The sequence below is a fragment of the Drosophila novamexicana genome, unplaced genomic scaffold (genome assembly GCF_003285875.2).
Source record: "Drosophila novamexicana strain 15010-1031.04,08,12 unplaced genomic scaffold, DnovRS2.1 tig00000770-arrow-pilon, whole genome shotgun sequence".
Taxonomy (NCBI): Eukaryota; Metazoa; Arthropoda; class Insecta; order Diptera; family Drosophilidae; genus Drosophila; species Drosophila novamexicana.
This window is the reverse complement of record NW_020824821.1, coordinates 64564-85006: the sequence shown is the minus strand read 5'-3', so window position 1 is coordinate 85006 and position 20443 is coordinate 64564. Positions and strand designations below refer to the sequence as shown.

General features: G+C 39.3%; 2 protein-coding genes across 4 annotated transcripts in view; both read left to right on the top strand.

Annotated features, from left to right (window-relative positions):
- The first annotated feature begins 519 nt into the window (after window positions 1–519).
- LOC115763771 (keratin-associated protein 19-2) lies at window positions 520–1582 on the top strand. The gene has a single exon (XM_030706491.1). It carries the CDS (start codon window positions 1296–1298, stop codon window positions 1578–1580), a length of 285 nt encoding a protein of 94 aa, XP_030562351.1. The 5' UTR covers window positions 520–1295; the 3' UTR covers window positions 1581–1582.
- Window positions 1583–18173: 16591 nt separating this feature from the next.
- The window catches only part of LOC115763768 (steroid receptor seven-up, isoforms B/C), a 29164-nt gene continuing 26894 nt past the window's right edge, over window positions 18174–20443 (top strand). For all 3 annotated transcript variants that reach the window (XM_030706489.1, XM_030706488.1, XM_030706487.1), the window contains exon 1: window positions 18174–19019. In XM_030706489.1, coding sequence (XP_030562349.1) covers window positions 18380–19019 — 640 coding nt within the window. In that variant the 5' untranslated portion in view covers window positions 18174–18379. The remainder of the gene's footprint in view (window positions 19020–20443) is intronic.

Genomic DNA, 20443 nt, shown 5'->3' with positions numbered 1-20443 from the left:
AAACATGTATTTGTTTTTAACCCAAACACAACAATCATCCAGCTTCCGCATCGAATACGCCGTATTGCCTTTTGCTATGATCAACAAATAATAAAGGTAAAAAAAGAGCGCCAGATCTTATAACAACACAAATCTTTCACACCTGTTTGCTTTTTGTTAAAAGCACGTTGGCGCTAGGCTAAATGTCTTGTTATGAAAAACTATACAATCTTCAGCAAATGCTCTTTCCCACCTACAAACTGTCCGAATTAGAAAAAATTTTTACAATTAATAACATTTTAATTAAAGTTAAAATAAAAATATGTTGCTTATTATTTAGTTATATACAATTTTTAATAATATTTTGAATATTAATATTTTGAAAATTCCATTAAGAGTAAAATATTGGCCTAAACTTTCTATGTCTTATAGCAAACACTTTATCCCAAACTATGTCAAACTATGTCAAAACTGTATAAAATTTCCCTATGAAATACTCTGAATTTGTTTTCTAGCTAGACTGCTAAATTTGTATAAATTGTGCTAGTGAAATTTGTTTATAACTTTTTAAAATGGAATATAATTTATATGGCGCTAATCAATGTCTTAGTTAAATACATTTTCGAATGATTTTCTAACTGATTTGCATTAAAGCAAATCGAAATTCTGGCAACCAGCTTGTAACTCGGAGGAAACTCTTGGCATATAATTAACTCCATGATATCAGAGCCGCATATTTCATAAGTTACATAACCATAAGCGAAAATATTTAATTAAAATATATATTTTATGCGTACTGACAACCTCAAAATACCCACAAAAAGTCCCCAAATTAATATAAATGTATATCTCCCACGAGAAGGCGTTTGATATAGATTTTAAAGTAATTTGCATAAACAGAAAAGAGATCGCATATAAACTATCAGCTCATTGACTTTTTAGGCGCTGTCTTGGGACAAACAGAAAAATAGGTTCGGAACCCGTTTTTTATAGACTCATCTATTTCGTCACAAAGCCTGTCAAATCTAAATTCACAATGAAAAAAGAACAAAATTTTGCGGTTAGCGAAGATTAAGTGGCCGGCCAAATTGTGTTTTTGTTTTTGAGCTGACTAAAAAACGAGTTTCTATCTTTTGATTTTTGGGTAAACATATGGGGGAATTCTGCTTAGATTGTTCTTGAATTTCATTAATACCGAGGCGATAAACGATAGGAGCGATGCCTATAAAAGCGAATTCTTGGCCAAGAGCCGTACACAGTTCGATTTCTCAATTTGACAAAAACACAAGCAAAAAACAATAATAAATACGTTCAGAATGCGTGCCGCAATCTTATTCGCCGTGATTCTGGGTGTTCTGCTATCCCTGGCTTATGCCCAGGAGCAGGCTGAGGAGCAGGTGCGCACCAAGCGTCAGTTCGGCTTTGGTGGACCCTTTGGCGGCGGCTTTGGCGGACCCTACGGCGGCGGCTTTGGAGGGCCCTATGGCGGTTTTGGCGGCGGCTATGGCGGCTATGGACATCATCATTACCGCGGCGGTTATGGCGGCTATGGCGGCTACGGCGGCGGATTTGGACGTCCTGGCTTTGGTTTCTACGGCTAAAATGTGTAATAAATAAGACTGAAAGTAACTGAAAGTATTTTTTATTCCCTTTGATTTTGGCCCCCAACAAAATATACTGCTAATTAGATTAGAGCTTTTCCGTATTCGAGTTCTTAAAAGTGAAATTCCACATATGGAGAGCAGAACTTGACCTCGCCCATGGCAATGTGTTGACCCGGTTTGGGTTGTGCGTGCCTGTTGCCGCGACGCTGTCTGCTCGAGATATTTGTTTTAAAAATAAATAACAGCAAATCTCCATTTATTTATTAATCTTTGCCTGCAGTCACCCCAACTCCCCGCCGTCCATGACCAGCAACCTACTAATTAGTTGATTTTCGTGTGTGCCTGGGCCGTCTGTTTGTTTATGTTCCAGAGCTGTCACGAGTTGGCGGCTGTTTCTACTTTTGGTTTTTGGAGACACGTCAGAGCATCATCCAGGGGCGCATCAGTGGTGTTGGAGTGTGTGTGGGTGTGCCTATGTCTTGCTGCAATTATCACGTACGATTGCCATAATTATTATCATTCGAATTTTTATTAGATGACCTTTGTGTGCTTACTCTCTCTCCCGCTCTCTCTGCCACTCTCTTTTTCTGTCTGTCACCTTTGTTTGTTTTTTCTTTTTTTTTTTTGATGATCTGCCAGCAACTGCGTGTTGTTTTCCCGCCCGTTAAACAAAATACGTATTTAAATTAATTTGTTTGTTTCTTCAAGTAAACAGCGCGTTCCGCATAAATTACCTTTGAGGTGGACTCATGTGACCCGCACATACGTATTCCTTATATTATAATGCCTATTCTTATAATCTAAGCCTATTCATGGCTATAAATTCATTACAGATGTGTAAAGGCATATCTTAAAAGCTTTTAGCTTTTCATCTACCCTAGCTTTATTTATATAATCATATAGCCTATACAGTCTACATACAAGTAAGCTTGATAAGCATAAGAAGAGCTTAAACTATGTAAAAGCTGAAAGCTCAAGCCATAGAGTTATAAACAGATATTTATTACACAATGATACCAAGCTAAGCATAAAAAGAGGGAGACAGATCGTGGGATATAGAGAGAGAGAAACTACCTTTAAACTAACTGAAAGTTGAATTTTAAAATCTTTCACTTTCCAATAACTTTTTTTTTCTCTCTTTAATATTGAATTAGTTGCGCCCAGCGTCTGATTACATCCACAATAGACCAAGTACTGACAGTCTGCTAAACACAAATACAGTCACAGACTGACAATTAAATTTGCGGCATATGCGTTAAGCACGCAATAAAACCCGAACTCACAAATTGAACCAAATATCTGCTGATTAGATTAATGATGTATTAATCCTGCTAATAAACATAAAAATCAACGCAAATAAAATTCTGCTCTCGCCCCCTTCTGGAAGCCGCTACCCAAACCAAAACACCCATATTAATTTTGCGCCAATTCAGATGGTTATCCCTGTGGGGCATATGGGTGCTCGTATTCGTATTCTTATTCGTATGCGTAAACATATTCAAATTCATATCCGTGGCTTGTTGTGGCAACAGTTCCGCCCCTTGGCTTGACTGTTTCGGGCTATTGTTTAATTGTCAATAGACATCGGCTTCGATCAATATCATAAAAGCTAATATTTTGCGGTTGGCTGGACGAAGCGAGCCGCTGAAACAAACTGACTTGTGGGTATAAATAACCGCAAAACATCCCATCCAACCCCCGCAGTAATCCCACCGGATATGCTCAATCAAAGCTCAAAGTGTGCGTGTTGCTGGTGTGAGGTGTGACCAGGACGAGGGTTCGTTCTGGACTCAAACCTGTCGAGTTTCGTGCCCAACGGGGGTGGCTTGTTGTCATTGAAAATCGTCGTATTTCATTCATCATTTTGCGCCTTTTCAACGCCAGCACCAACAACCCCCACAGTTAGTTAAAGGTAGGTTGTCCAGGACCTCGAGCTGAACTCGAACTCGAACCCGAACCCGAGCCCGGGACTGGGACTGGGACCGGGCCACAAACTGACTTTCGTGCCGAGCATGTTTTGATATTAAAATTGCGTAATTATAATTAACCACATGTGGGTTTGCGGCAGAGTCAAAGCTAGAGATGGGGCTTAACGTGTCCACCGCCTGCTCTAGCTCGTCTTTCGCTCATTTGCGGCGCTTTTGTGACGAGGTGTGTTGCCGGAAGGAAGCGAATCGGTTATGTTTTGCCTCACACAGGACAAGCAGGACACGTGCTCCGTGCAGGCACATGGTAACCGATATGCGGATTGTCCTCGCCCCAGGGGCATAATCCATAATTTAGCATACTGTCAGCCAATTGATATTGCCGTACCTTCAGCCGATTGTATCTATCTCTCTGTGTGCGTCACATGATTAAGCCCCAAATTTTAAATTTAATTAGTGCACGATTTTACAGTTTACATTTTCGTGTGTGTGTGTGTGTGTGTGTGTGTCTGTGTCTGTGGAACACGTGTTACATTGTGGCTTCCTTTTTTTGTGGTTTTATAAAATATCTTTAATTAATATATTATATATTGTGTGCAAGGATGAGTAAAAATGAATGCCAAATAAAACCAACTGCTGATAGAACTTCGGCTTAAAGCAATGCGGATAAAGTCAGATGTAATTTAATTAAGATTATATTAAGATCGAAGCTGCAAGCTGATTTAGAGCCGATTAACTTTAAATACTTGCAGAGGACCCCTAGATATATACATAGTCTATCTAATAGCGCTGTGTTTTTTGGATGAGAACAGAGAATAAAGGCCGCACAACCGAGCCCACCACTTTCAATTCGGAGTTCATATATATTATTTAATATCATCCGAAAACTCTATCAAACCAATTGCCCAAAAAATAACTGAAACGATACCCGAACTGAACCATGTTTTGCTTTAGTTCAAAAAATGTCTGGTCAGTTATTAGGATAAACCGAACCATTAAATAATTTTTAATTAAAATATATATTAAAAACATAACCGATTTATTGCGAACCTTTTTGAACCTGGAATTTAAAAAATAATTTATGTTTGAACCGAAAAAGTTTACGTTTACGTTTTAAAGCATGTACACATACTTATGATAGCCAAGTAATTCATAGCATCATTACTGTTAAAACTTTTAATAATCATCAAGTTATTTTCAAATTTAATTTATATATTCAAAAACGGCTTCTATTTTATTCAAAGAAAAGATATTTTAAAATTTTCTGCAGTTTTCTAAGAGGTACTTTTACTTTTTGCTGAAAAGAAAAATCGAAACTAGCCCAGCTCCTAACTCGAGCCCATAGCTGCTAGACGCCTAACCCACAGACCTCTTATTGTAATTATGTTTGGGAATCACTATAAGAGAAACAGAGGGACACCGAGAGATAGAGAGGGAGAGAGAAAGAAGAAACTAAATCTGCGGCTAATAAAATGAGCATGAAACGAATGTGTGGGACAGGAGTAGGAGTCCTATAAGAAATTCCAGGCGTGCACACATGAGCATGGTTCGTGTAGAAGCTGGATGAGGATGAGAGGGCGGGGGCTGGCACACCGGGCAAACGTAGATTACAAACGTGTTGCCATTAGTTAACTTCAGCTTTGATTGATTTCAATTAATCTTGGACGCGTGTAATTAATCATTGAACACTTTAATATGGTTAACAACTCTTGACCAAGCAACGGTTAAAAAGGTTCAACGAGCCGCAGCAGAATTCTCAGCCCAGACGGTACGCGACGGTACCAAACGGGGCCACAAGACCCAAACTGACAAACTGACAAAGTGACGTACAAGCACGAACAGAGGGGCAGAGAGGCAGACTGTGGAGACTGGGCAGCTAAAGCTGAAGCTGTGTCTGTGGTTACCTTGGCAGCCGCCATGTGCAGTGTCTAAGAAAAATGACCAAGTTATGGAAAATGCGTTGGAGTAACGAGCCCCAAAAGATTTTCATATGTGTGCCGGCCAAGAGGCAACAGATCTGTGGCCGCAGCTCCAGCACCCGACTAATTGTAGTTACACTTCCCGCTAAGAAAATGTTGGAAAAACGGCCCGCGATTGATGGCTATCAATGCCGATGACTTATGGTGCATGTCCATGTCCATGTAGATCCATCTATGTGGCACATTGTTGTTGTTCTTCGTAGGTATTGTTGTTGTTGTTCGTTGCCCAACTGCAGCCGCCGGGCCTGACGTGCATTTTCCTGGTCAAGAAATGCACGTTGAATTTCCCATGCCTCGCAGACTCAACAAATAGCCAACGGGCAGGGAAATCATTTTGCGGTTATATTTCCACTCTCAGCATTTGCTTTGAATTTGTGCTTGCCTCCGATTTGTGGCTAAACGGAGATGCAAAATGTGGGGCTCACTGTGTGGTTACTTTAATCCGATTTGATGGAACTGGAAAGATTCAAGATTTGTGTGCGGGTGTGTGTGAGAGTGAGTCTGGCTGACTGTAATTGGACTTAAAGTATGAGCTGATAGAAATATTTTTGAATAAATAAAAAAAAATTGTCCTATGCTTAGCTATCCTCTGATAATAATTATATGCAAAATTACTAATAATATTGGTTGATAATTTGAATAATTTACAGTGAAATCTTTACTAACGAACAGCTTTCGTGGACTGACTCATCATTTCGCCAAACTGTTTAATTGTAACAAAAACATTTAAGTTTTATTTTATTTATTTAGCACTAAGAAGTCCAAAAGTTGAAGCTGCAATATTATTTGCAACCAAAGTCACATAGTTATAGCACATTTCTTTTATATTCTTATTACATTGAAAACTCTCCTGAGCGGACAGTCGGCGACAGTCGGGTAATTTTTGCCTGCACAAGAGGAGTGCTCGCCTTATAGAGAGGGAATGAGTATGGAGTAGAGAATGAGAGAGTTGAGAGAGAATGTCTGCCCCAGGTAAGTGTCCGCATAATAGAAGTGTCCCTTTGCAGAGTTTTCATTGCGAAGTCGTTTAAAAATATATGGAAAACAATAATGAATGGATATATAGATTAAAATAATTTATATAAATATAGATATAAAATAATTTGGTGAATATAAAGTAATATAAAATAATTTGGTGACTATATTTGGGAAAATCGAAGTTTTTACTGTATCAACTGCAGGCATAATCCAGAGGACAGTGTTCAAATAGAAAGTACCCTGCCCTCTGTGGTCTAAGATTTTCTCGCACATATCTCAACTTCCTTATAGATAAGACACACACATTTTCTCAATGAATACTTCATGATACAATTTCTTGTATTTATTTATTAGCAAACTAACTATAAATGATTTGCATTATTCATTTATTTAATAAACTGTTTAGGTTCTCGCTTCTCTTTTCGCAATATATTAGACTCCTAACTATAATGCGAAAAATAAACATTCATAAACCATTTAGACCGCAAGTAGTCAATGCTCAGATGAACTCGTTGGCTATAAGATGCCTTTTTATACCCTGAACCCATTAAAAATGGGTATAAGGGTATATTGTATTTGTGCAAAATCCAAATGTATGTAACAGGCAGAAGGAAGCATCTCCGACTCCATAAAGTATATATATTCTTGATCAGCATCAATAGCCGAGTCGATCTAGCCATGTCCGTCTGTCTGTCCGTGCGTCCGTCCGTCCGTCCGTCCGTCCGTATGTATGAGCCGAAGGATCTCAGAACCTATAAGAGTTAGCGACTTGAAATTTTAGATGTAGATGCTCCTAGTTCCCGCGGAGATTGAGTTTGTTTCCGATAATCGATAACTTACTCCGTTTCCAAGCAATCGATAAAAATCGATATCGACAACCTGTTTTTTTTTAGCAAATTGGGTAAATAATAAGATCTAGAGCCACCAAACATGATATGATGCTTCTAGAATATTATAGATATTTCAAGTATCTTTCATTTCATACCTATCGCTACCTCCCCGCTACCACCCAGAGCTATAAATCAAGTTAATAACCCAACTTTTATTGCCAACCAATTTAAACAACAATTTAAATGCAATTGATTTTTTCAGAATACACAAATATTCTATGGTACAATAAGATATACTGTAGAAACTTTCATAAAGATCGGTTAAGAAAAACCAAAGTTATATGCAACTGCGCAATTGAATGGGGCAGCAGCTTTAAGAATTTCTGTATACATGTACACACACACACATTCATGCGCGTCTGCTTCGCATTCTAATAGCATGGTAATTGCATCCTTTTTTTGTAATGTTATTTTAGTTCCTTTTTTATCATAAGTACTTAATTGTTGGTGTGGCTGCTGAGTAGAGGCATAGCAAGTGATGCGGTCTGTCGCGAGTTTGAGCCCTACCGGGGAAAGTATTATTGAGTAGAGTCGACACTAAGTAATGCGGTCAGTTGCAAATTCGAACCCTGCCAAGGGAACTTTTGTTTACTTATTTATTTGGTGTTGGAATAAGAGGGTTCAGGGTATCCCCTAGTCGGGAGCTCCCGACTAGAACCTCTTACTTGTTTCTGTTGTTGTTGCTGTGGTTGTTGCTGCCACCGTTGGCTGCCATAATTAAGCAGTCAAAGTCAAACGTTGGCAGCCACACACTGGAAAAAAAAAGAGTCTCCAACTCGAGCCGAATGTTTTCTGTCTGGGCTGGCAGCTCTCAACAATGGCAACTCATTTCACCCGCCAGCTTCGAGTCTCGAGTTACAAGTTTGAGGTTTGATGAATGATCTCATCAGCGAGGTGTCGGCCACAACACAGTCGATGATTGGGCCCCAAGTTGTGCCACAGTCACCCGTTGTTGTTGTTGTTGGCCCCATGCGCTGATGAGGCTCATTTGGGGCCAAGTGTGTAAGACTTAAAATTTAATAATTAACAATTGTTTTTTAATTCCACGGCAGCCAAACTCGAACCTCAGCTTAAACTCAACTCGAGCTCTCGCATTACTTTCGCCCGAGCCACTTTTGGTAGCTGTCAATCGCGGCGCATCACCCAAATGTCCACCCTCCCGCAGCGCAGATGCCACGCACTCGGCGCAAGATCTCTTTGTTAGCGAATGATTAATGATACGAAATTATGAACTCGCTTGTTCTAAGTGACGTGCAGCAGAATGTGGCAAAGGGGGCAGGCAACAGAATGGGGCAGGACTGCAGCGGGTCAGCGGGGCAGGGCAGTCGCTTGTTGTAAGTAGTTTTGTTAATCGGTTTAAGAAAAATGACTTCATTAAATTCATTAGCGCCCATGTGTGAAATTCGTTCAATTCGTATTCAATGCTGAACCTCAAGACTGCTTTCATATGAGTGCGTATTAACCGGCTTTGCACGGCCAACGCATTTTCAGTAGCGTTCATATTGATGGTTTCTCCAATAAATTTTCCGTCCAACCATTTTTGACTAAATTTACGGACTTGCGGGTGCAATTTTCCCAAATACAAGTCAAAGCTTTGCCTTAGGACTTAAGAGGCAGAAACTGTAACAAGAGCAGACTTCCATCTCTTATGCTTTCATCAATCAGTCGGTCAGTCAAAAAGTCCGACAGTCCAGGCAAATCGTCACCTGCATACAGATAATTATATTTCTCTCAGGCTTATGATAAAGTTTCTGTAAGTTTTGGCATCAGGGCTGCCAGTCAATAAATGTTATCGCAGGTTTGGTTTACGGTTCAAGCCAGCGTCCTGCCTTAGTTTTCAACACGTTAAGTTGATTTACTATATCCATGCCTCGGACAAGTCGACTTAAATGTTCTTTGTTTTAAGCCAGTAAATCTACTTCAATTCGGAATTCCTTCATATTAAAACAACAAAAGGAATCCAGGTTCCAGCCAGCACGGTTCAAACTCACTTTGCTTTGGTTTTCATACCTACTCCCAAAAAGAAAAGTCAAATAGCCAATAGCGAGGCAAACTAAGATATATATCTAGCAGTTTTCTGCAAGTCCTAAAACTTGATCTCCCCCAACAAGAAATGACTTTTAGCTGCTTGAAAAAAGGTTCTTCCAAATATTCTTACCTCGGAAAATATGAAGGAAAATCTTGCTTTGAATAGATGTATACAAAAGTGCATGGCGAAAAAATGTGAAAAACGAAGGAACTGAAACAGGAACGAGGCGCACAAATGGAGCAGACCGCAAAGCGTTGCGCTTCATTAAAATCGGAGTAAGTCCTTTCCAAGCTGACGCTGGTCAATATCCTTGTGCGCAATTCCCACGCTGACCAAAAAGGACACACAACGCCAACAAATCTCGGCGTATGCAAAAACTGAAAGATGGAAATGCGTATAAAATTGACCCAAAATCAAAATCAACCCCCCTCCTAGGCCAGAAGGAACTCCGTTCCAGATCCCAGCCAGGTAGAACCCTTTAGAAGTATTTGAGCGTGTGTGTAAGATTTTGAGAAAATAAAGCAGAAAATTTACGCAAAAAGGAAAAATTGATTGCATTTGCTAGCTGACCAGTGTGTGTAGCCTATACGTAGGGTCCAGGCTAGGGGGTTAAACTTGTCAACGTTGCGTCATGAGGTTTTCGCCATCGAGCACAAAGGTTAATTTTCTTATAGCATGGGGTCAGCGCCGGACACTCAAAACTGGAAACTACCTAGCTAGCATCCGCAACAGTTCAGCATTTGAATACTTGCCTCTCGCATCTTTTGGCTATTGTTCCGCTGAGGAACAGCCTCTAACCTTTCTGCCTGTGTCCGCAATTAGGTAAAGTTTTTAAGGTCAACATTATGCATTTGAATATTTTGCATTAAAATCTTCTCTTCTCTTTTAGGCGCAGGCCGAACCGCTGTGTTATTTGCTTGGGATTCCAAGTAGTAGTTATATATGTGGCCTGGGCTATCGAGCGCCCCATTTTGTGTGACCTTTTGACACCCGATTTGAATATGTGCTAATGATTTGTGACATGTTCTCCATTGCAGTTCCAAACGGCCAGCCCAGCCTTTTATCGCAAATGTTTAATTCATGGGGCCTTGGACAATGCTATGGAAGCGCGAAGGGATCACGGGAAAGTTCACTCAGAGAAAAAGTGCATGCTAAATTTTTAGTACATTAACTTGATTAATAAATTAAATAAACTTAAATATCTATTTGAAGAATTTGCAGGCTTTAAATAAGTTTTAACAGTTCGAAATAAACAAAAAATTAATTTAGCTAGATAAATAACGTCTTGAGTTTAGAAATTTCAGCATTCAAATAAATGTGTTTGAGCTGCGAATATCCATTCAAACAGTTCTGCCTAATTTGATTATAGGAGTCATAGTCTTTTCTCTGAGTGTAGCTTTGCTTTACATGGGGTTGGACTTGGGCTTGGTCGAGACACATAAATAAAATTGGGCGTTTTAGTTGCTCATACTAAAAAGGGGAGGCTCGCATGTAATTACTGCCAAGCACAGCACAAACACACACACACACACACGCACACACGTGCGCGCTCACACTCAGACACACACTCGCTCAGGTGACCCTTTGACATGCGCGCTCGAAATACATTTCGAGTGGAGCACAAATATATATGTATATATAAATACATATATATATATATTTATATAAAGGGCTATTTATTGAGGGAGTATATATGTATGTGCAGTACTATATGGCATTTGAAACCCTTAAATTTAACGCTTTTCCGCTTGCATGTGCTGCATTTGATTGGGCTCAATGCATTTAAAGGGCAAATGACTCTCATAATGAAAATTGCACTCGAATTGTTATTGGTCTGCTTTTTAGTTTAAGGTATAAACTTATTTTTTAAATATTAAATTAGTTTTTTATTCTTTCAAGTAAAAAAAATATTAAAAAAATTTACCTAAAATAGGTTTTACAGTCATAAGCTAACTTTGGCATAATTTAGCTTTCGGTAAAGGATCAAATAGGTGTGAGTTTTATAAAATTGGCAAACTTTAATCTGAAAGAGCTGAAAAGTGGAAAAGTTGCCTGAACTAAAAGCTTATACGTAAAGATTACGTTGGTTTACATTTAAACTTGAATTGTAAAAGATATAAACATAACTACCTTATTTAGAATTTTGCATGATAAAAAGTTCGAAGTATTTAGAATTCGTTTTAATAAAATAAAATATAAAAAATAAGCTCTACATATTCGCAATTTAAAAGATCATTAAATGCAAAGGGATATATTAAAAGCTTTGAGATATACTCTTGTGTACCTGACAATCTTTTTTCTATATCCATTTGCATTTAAGGAGTCTTAAAATAGTTGCACGAAAGTTTTTTGTGGTTTACAATTCGCTCGACTTCATTTTCAATAATTTTCAAAGATCTTTGTGAAACTTAAATTTCAAACATGTTTCATACTTCTTGAAAAGTCCGCAACTCTAGGATGCTAAATGCGGGTGAAAGGTTATGGGGGCAAAGTCTTAAATTCTTTTCTTAAACTTATTTTTAAAGCCCTACATAAAAATAAAATTTCCAACTGTGGAAATTTGGAAAACAATTTTTTTTCGCAATTTTTATTTTTTGTTAGAATTTATGTTTAATGAACGAAACTTTACTTTTCGGCGACCAACATAGGCGGAAGCTGTTGATTCGAACTTTCGCTTCTTTATTAAATAAACTCTGAATATTTTTTAAATAGATGTTGAGTTTAAGATAGTAAGATCATGTTTAAATTTTTTACGGACGGGAATTGTATTAAAAAGTTTTTTTAAAAAGCAATGCACAAAAAATGACACGAGCAATGCCGGGTTATACCCGCTACTATTATATAAATAAATTTAATTTAAAATCTCACTAAGCGACTTAAGTGAGTGTTAATATTTCATAATTGTTAATCTATATAGCTCTGTAAATATCTATTTCTATTTTTGGTAAAATCTCTATAGCTTTCTGTCTGTACAATCAGCTTATATTATCTCAAAAGAAATACAATAGCTCAAAGAACTTTACAAAAAAAGAAAAAGGAAAAACTGTGCTCAAAACTGATGAACATTTTTCCAGAGCACAAAAAATGAATCCATCATCGGGGCGCAGAGTTGAGAAACTCCAAACTCTGGTGGCTTAATTTCAAATGGCGGCTGTGTGTGATTGTGTGTGTCTGTATGTGTGTGCGTCTGTGTACTTGCAAAAGAGCGAGTGAAAATGTACACGCGAAAACATTTTGTTCATTTTGCGACGGCGACGGCTCCACTTTCCCCAATGAATCATCAGGCTGTAAAACAAAAACAACAACAACAAACAAAAGATACGTTTTTTCAAACGAAAACTGGAGCAGGGGCTGTGCGAGAGTGGCGGGGCATTGCAGATGGTATGCTTCTGCTCATCAGTTTAACCAGGATGACATGGCCCGGTCCATTGCGGTCCTGGACTCTGGCATTTTAGCACTTATTCATAAAGTCGTCGCGCAACCAGAACTTGCCCCAAAATGCGGCAAACAGGGCAAAACAAGCAAAAGCGACGAGCCGAAAAGAGGAATTACTAGAAAATTTATCAATGTAAAAGTTTTGCGCTTCACGCCAAACCCACTAGCAGACGGTTTTATTTTATTTCGTAGGCGAGCCGAAGGGACGTTAGGGTGTTTGCGGGATGAGGGCGTGGCAAAAGGGAAACAAGCAACAATGTAAATTATATGCCAGTTGGCTGCTGTGTGTAAGAGTGTGGGCTATAGGGGCTGTAGGGGGTGATATGCATAGGATTGGAGGTTGGGGACGAGCGAAGTTTGGGTTTGTGTGCGAAGTATCTCCGTAGCTATGTAGATGCTTTATAGCTGAAGCTGTATATATATATATATATATATATATATATGTGTGTATCTGTGTGAGTTATATAAGTGCACTTCCTGCTCGAGTCCTTGGTGCATAAATGCATGTATATATATTGCATATATATTTTTAAAATTGTATTTCTATTTACAGAGCAGCACCCTCAACTAGCTGCAGTTAAAGCAAACACTGAAAGTTTTAAGACACTGGCGAAACTTCAAAAGTAAAAAACTTGTGCCATATTTAACTATTGTTGCCCGTGAAAAAAAAAAAAAAACTATACAGAAACTTGCACTTATTTCTGTCAATTAAATTAGGCTATTTGGCCAGAATTTAATAATATTTTTTCTGGGCATAAAGCTAATAGCATTGTTAAAAAAATAAATGACCCGCATTCCATCTTAGGGCACACGACCGGGGGTAGATCGTATATGGTATAAATATTTGCACATATACATATTGTAACAATATATTTTCGACATAGGCAATGATTATTATCTACAAAATTTTAAATCTAAATTTGTATCAGCATTTTTACATTTCTATATACAGACACAGTGTTATATTGCAAAAGAAAAAGAGTTAATGATAAGCAAATATATAAATTGATACTTAATTATGTAATTATAAGGAGCATAAATTATTAATAATAAATCACAGCATTTTCTTAACCGCAAAGCTAGAAAAATAAATAATACTTAAACATAAATAAAATATTAAGCTTCAATTAGGCTACCATTTTGTAACAGGCTTAATTCATGCTTAAGCTCCTAGCTCTCAGTCCAAATTATTTGAGTCTTGTGATTATAAGAGAATTATAATGTATTATTAATTAAAATAAGTTAAGCTTTCTGCTACAGTGTTTGCTCGCTAATAAGAACGTTGCGTCTGCTGCGTTGATAACAACTTGCGAATTGTATTTATTATTATACCTTGAACCCATTAAAAATGGGTATAAGGGTATATTGTATTTGTGCAAAATCCAAATGTATGTAACAGGCAGAAGGAAGCATCTCCGACCCCATAAAGTATATATATTCTTGATCAGCATCAATAGCCGAGTCGATCTAGCCATATCCGTCTGTCTGTCCGTCCGTCCGTATGTATGAACGCAAGGATCTCAGAACCTATAAGAGCTAGAAACTTGAAATTGTAGATGTAATAATCTAATAAAATCTAATCAATTAATATTTAGCCTAGCTATCTTTTATGATATGTTCTTTGGATTAGTATTTGGCGCCATTTAAAGCACATATCAAAGCACTGTGCCCGTACGGAAATAATTTTTTTTGTTTAAAGAGAACATTTAACGTGCAGGCACCTACTTTCAATGAACTGCCCAACGCAGCCGCAACGAGGAGGAAGCAAAAAAAAAAATTGAAAAAAATTACGAGTAGAAAGAAGAATGGAACTGGCCAGTTGCCAACATGGATGGCAAAGTTGGGGGTTAGGTGCCAAAGGGGCAGCAGCAGGCAAGGGCAGCGGGCAGCGGGCAGCGAGTGCAAAGAGGCGCTCAAATGGGGTTGTCAGTATTTAACCCAAAAGGGTGGAGGTGCTGCCTGGCTGCGCGAACTCTGCGCAGAGCCACGACCACAACAATGCATTGCCAAAGGAGCTGGGCCAGAAGGGAGGGCGCAGGTTTGGAGGGTAGCAGGGGGAAACGAGTAACATACGAGCCACTAACAAGAGGTGCCGAGAACCAAGAGATTAGGTTCAAAGGCAGGACGTTAGCATAAAAAAATAAGCCAGCTACAGGACGTGTTAAACCCCCAACGCCCCTGCCCCACTCACCACCCTCCTGCTGACTAAGCGGCAGCATCAGAAATCCAATTGAATTAGACTTTAATGGGCGCCAGAGAGAGACATCTAGCGGTGTTAATAAAAAGCAAACTCAACATTTTTAGTTGCTGCCACTTTTTTTGCTGCTCTTCTTCTGCTATTTTTTTCGCCTTTCGAAGAGCGCCAACAAAAAGCAAATTCCGATACAGTTAATGATAAGCCAGCCGCTGCGCTGTATCGTGTGCAAGCGAGATAGCTGCGCTGGCAGCGTGAACGGGATGCAATATCGAAGGCGTTGCCAGGCTGTCTCGCATTGAGTGAGAGCTGTTGAGTGTGAGTGTGTGTGTGTGTGTGCATGTGTGAGAGAGAGAGTGACTCAACGAAACTTGACGAAACTTGAGTGAGTGAGTGTGCTACTGCTTATTGGAAACACATAGCAAGCACTTCGAATTGACACTCGACTTATTAGCAACTACCTGCGCCCTGCCCACCCGCGCCGCCCCTCAACTGACTGCACTCCATCTCGCTGATCATCCAATTGTACGTTTGCTCCGCTTGCCCTACCCCAAAAATAAAGATATCTGACAATTGTGGGTTGAGGGCCTGTTTGGCCTCTCAACTGGGTCGACAATATTTTCAATATTTTTGCTGCAGCTTCCTAGAACACCCCCACCCCCCTTGCACTGACACTACCCTGCAGCTAAAGTTCGCGTGCTTTCAAATTGTTTAGGCCTCAACGTATTTAAATTGTTGTTTCCATTTCTACGCTTTTGCGTGCAAATTGCTGCAATATGCTAATTCGACAATGTTGTAAAAGAAAATAAAATATATTTATGTTGGCGTTTGTAATAGTGCAGCTTTTAGCATGCCAAATGCCAGACTTGGTCAGGTGTGGGCCACAACGTGCCACATGTGGCATCGCTTTGCCGTCTCGTTAAAATCAAATTAAATTATGAGTTCATGTTTTGGCAGTTTTCAAGTGTATCCAATTGCATGTCGCGACACATCGCTGGTGTCTAATAAGGGCACACTTGCCTCATCCAATTAGCATAAGTTATTATTCTAATTTGATTAAGACGCAAGCAGTCAATGGGCTTCACTTGGAGCAGCCCGAAGTAATAGTAAATGGGGCGAAATTTAAGTAAAAAAAACATGAAAGAATAATTGAGGGAAAAAAATTTTTTATTAATGTGAGTAAAAGCTAAAGAAATCTGAGGGAACTCAAGAAATCTAAACTTCATATATAGTTCTGGAAAGATTTATAATATATATATTTTAGAGATATGTAGCACATTTTAGCAAGCAGATAAAGCTTAAAGAAGTATTACATCGATTTTTGGGTATTACATCGATTTATTGAACTCTTCAATTGTCAAAAACTCAAGAAAACTAAGTTCTGATTAAATTAAACAATTAGGGCTTGATTTATAAAAGAGCAGAGCGTACATATACCGAATTTGCCAAAAACTTGCTCATTATTTAAGAATTTATGCTAGTTTTTAAAAATATATCAAATATTTCAAATTTACTATACAAACATTAAGGTAGACTCCAAAGTTTTTATTAAATACAGTCTTAAAAAACTAAGTAAATCTCCAGAATTATTTAGCCCTTATCAAATATTTAGAGATTGATATTTCAGAGAGAACAAAAGACTAAACCCAAGCTTATTTTGAAATTTATTTTATAAATTGAAGAAATTATATAAATGTGTACGTAATATTTTAAATAATATTTAAAGTTTCATTTAATGGATAAACCTTCGCTTTAACATCAATTGTATATTCACACATTATATTTTGCTCCATGAAATAAAAAGAGAAACTTCGCAAGGCCCAGACTTTTTAGTTTGCTTAGCTTATCTGTGGGCACAGCCAATGACAGTCGGCTTTAAGAGTATATACGCAAGTATATCTCGCCGATCGGCCATTATTTTAAAGCAGACCAAAGATAAGCGCACACGACAAATTTGTCAGCAAAGGAAGCAAGAAAATGTGTAGCACGCCGCACTTTAAGCAGCCAACCAGAAAACCGTACATGTCAAAATTTATATACTTTTTTTTTCTAGGTAGGTGGAGCACATTTTAAAGTAGCCGAAAAAGTTGTTTTTGGGTGCAGTTAGATAAGAAACTTAACGGTAAGTCAACTAACAGATGCGCCAACTAAAAAACTAATAAGAGAAGAAGCAGCAGCAGCACACCAAATCCAAGCAGAATTAAGTTCTTGTTGGACGCCCAACGGAGTCCAATGAGCGCGAGAGCCAGCCAGCTTTCCACTCACAGAGTGAGGGCAACAGAGAAAGAGAGAGAGCGTACATGAAATGCAGCTGTAAAGTGAGCTGCTGCTGCTGCTGGTGGTGGTGCGACTGTTGCTAGTGGTGATGGTGGTGGTGGTGAGTCCGCGTGAGCAAATCAGCCAAACGCATCGAAGGTCTTGCCCCGCCACCAAAGAGAGCCAGAGCGCGCGTGTGTGTGCATGTGTGTGTGTGCGAGTGCGAGCGCCGATTTTCACTCAAACGCGATATGGGCCATTGCAATGCTGTGGGTGCGAGCGGTGCAGCAATCGCGCCGCGGCAACCGGGGTACAGCTGTATCTGTATCTGTATCTTTGGCCGTGTGTATCTACGCGAGTGGTGGAATGAGAGAGATTTGTGTGATGTGTCGTTAGGTCGAAACGGTCGAGTCGGGTCGGGTCGTGTACCTTTTGCCACGAATGTTTTGCCAGTCAGGCTCTAAAAGGCCTTACGAGAACAGCTGAGATTTCGCTGCTCGCATGACGCGCATTTTCCACAAAGATAGAAAAAATTTTTGAATTTTCTTTGAAAACCAAAAATAAAACAAATACAAAATTTTCTACATCAAAGTGCCAGCGCAAAGGCGAGCAATGAAAAAATAAATATTTAACAAGTCGCAAAGAAATAAAATTCGTGCGTGTGCAACAAAATAAATTAAAATCGCAATGAAATAAATTTTTAACAAAAATTTTGAAATATTTAAAAATCTAAGAAGAAAAAACGCGCCACAAGCAAAATTCAAAAACCACAAAAGTGTTTTTCGTGCTATGTGTGTAAAATGTGCAGAGCAAAAATTAAATAAAATTTTTACAATATAAAAATATTTATTATAAATAAAACAAAAAATTAATTTAAAGAAAAAATATTTCAAGCAAATACTTTGCCAAAAAGTGAGAAAGCAAAAAATATATTGAAATTAATATTTTGGAAAATAATTTGAGAAATTGTTGAAGCAGTCTTTTGGTGACTTTTCTGCGTATTGTGCGTGGAGGCCGTGCAAAGTGTATTCCAGCGGTTATTCCACGTGTTCCGATCCGGCCGCCAAAATTATTACGCACAATTCCCTGAGCGTGTACGGTGGCGGCGTCATGTGCGCCTCACCGTCCACAGCTCCCGGCTTCTTCAATCCGCGCCCGCAATCCGGCGCCGAGCTGTCCGCCTTCGATCTGGGCCTGTCGCGCTCCATGACGCTGGGCGTGCCGCCTCACGGCGCCTGGCATGATCCCAACTTAGGCGGCCATCTGCATGCCTCGGCCGGACCCGGCTCGCTGGCAGGCACCAACACAAGCAGCGGTGGCGGCGGCGGCGGGGGCGGCACAACGCCTAGCAGCGTGGCCAGCCAACAGTCGGCGGGCATCAAACAGGATCTGTCCGGACTGAGCGCCTCCACGGCGAACCTGAACCAAAGCGCGCATCACGTCATCAAGGAGGATCTCTCCAGTTTGTCCAGCGCCAACGGCGGCTCCACATCCGCACACCACACAAGCGCCGCACAATCCGGCCATGGCGCGGATCTGGTGCCCATCATCAAGGGCTCCCAGTCGGGCAGCTGCTTGGGCGGCTCGGCGGGTGGCAATGGTGGTAGCACCACGCCCAGTTCCCAGGCCAACAGCTCCCACTCGCAGAGCAGCAACAGCGGCTCCCAGATTGACTCCAAACAGAACATCGAGTGCGTCGTCTGCGGCGACAAGAGTTCCGGCAAGCACTACGGACAATTTACGTGTGAAGGTGAGTACAGCAGAGAGGTTGTGAAAGGAGGAGTGGTTTTATTCTTATAAGACTGCAATTGGCAGTTAATCTGAAGAAAGTTGATTTTATTTGTAGCTTCTTCAGCTTTGTAGCCGTGTGTATCTATGTATCATTGTATCTGCATGGATGACCAAACAGAAATGTTGACTTCGAGTTCAAATAGTTTTACAGGCAGAACTCAGAAACTACTCAAAAGCGTGCTGATCTTGACAGTTACTGTGAATTATGGCAGTTTGATGAGTTGGCAATAAAATTCGGTGATGTATGGCAAGTTGTCTAAAGTGGGTGTGCGACTGTGAGAGTGCGCGAGTGCGCTAGTGTGTCTGTGTATATGTTGCAAATATGCAGAGAGTTGGGCTTTAAGATTGACAGCATCCATGAGATACTCTGCCAACTATGAACAAAAATATACAGTATATACAGCTGAAGTGCAACCAGTCCATAATGTGTGCTTTTAGAGAAATTCAAGCAAATGTAGCTCTTAGCGAGCTACCGCTGTAATATCCAATGACAACTCAAAATTAGCATTGCTAATTACTAAAACATACTTTTTATTTCTTTTTCCGGCTAACTCAGCTTCAGATACGCTTCCATTTTACTATCTGATACCCAATTGAACTCTAAATTTCTTTTGCTTTGCCGAATACTTACTTTTGATGGTTTGTAGATGATTTAAAAAACCAAAAGTCTAATTTACTTGAACTAAATTCTTAAAGATACTTTTGTATCTTAGCAGCATTAAAGTTGCACTACTTCGGCATTAGTTAATCACTGCTGTACCTTTAAAATTCTACTTACAAAATAAATATTTTTACTTAAAAACGATAATTAAACTTTTGACTATTATTAAAAGATACTTTTAGGCTGCTTCGATTTTTTAGATACTTTTGCTTCTACTAAAAATATTTCACAATACTTACTTTTCACTAAATAATTTTCACAAATCGTTTGTGTGATACTATTTTATCTGAAACTCAATTCTATTTTTGATGCTACGTTTTTCTCCAGATACCTTTGCATCTGAAGCTAAGAATCAATTCTAAGCTACTTTTGCCTTAGCCAGCTTTCATTGTAGTTACCTACGAAAAGTCGCACAAATGAAAACCCGCGCTCTCAACAAAATCTGTATGAGATACTTTTGTATTTTTGAAGGTGCAGGCACAATTTCAAATCTTAGCTACTTTTGCATATAAAATTTCCGCAGAAAATCTCAAAAAGTGCCGGCACTTATGTAATGCACTTACACAGATACTTTTGCCGCCACGACCTGGTCAAAACGCCGTTACAGCTTCGTTCCGAAGCCAGCCCCCGGCGCACGCACCCGCCACGTCTCCTCGACTCGCTTATCGCCAGATAAAAGAGTGAAAATAAAAAAAATAAAAAAGAATTATTATTATCTAAAT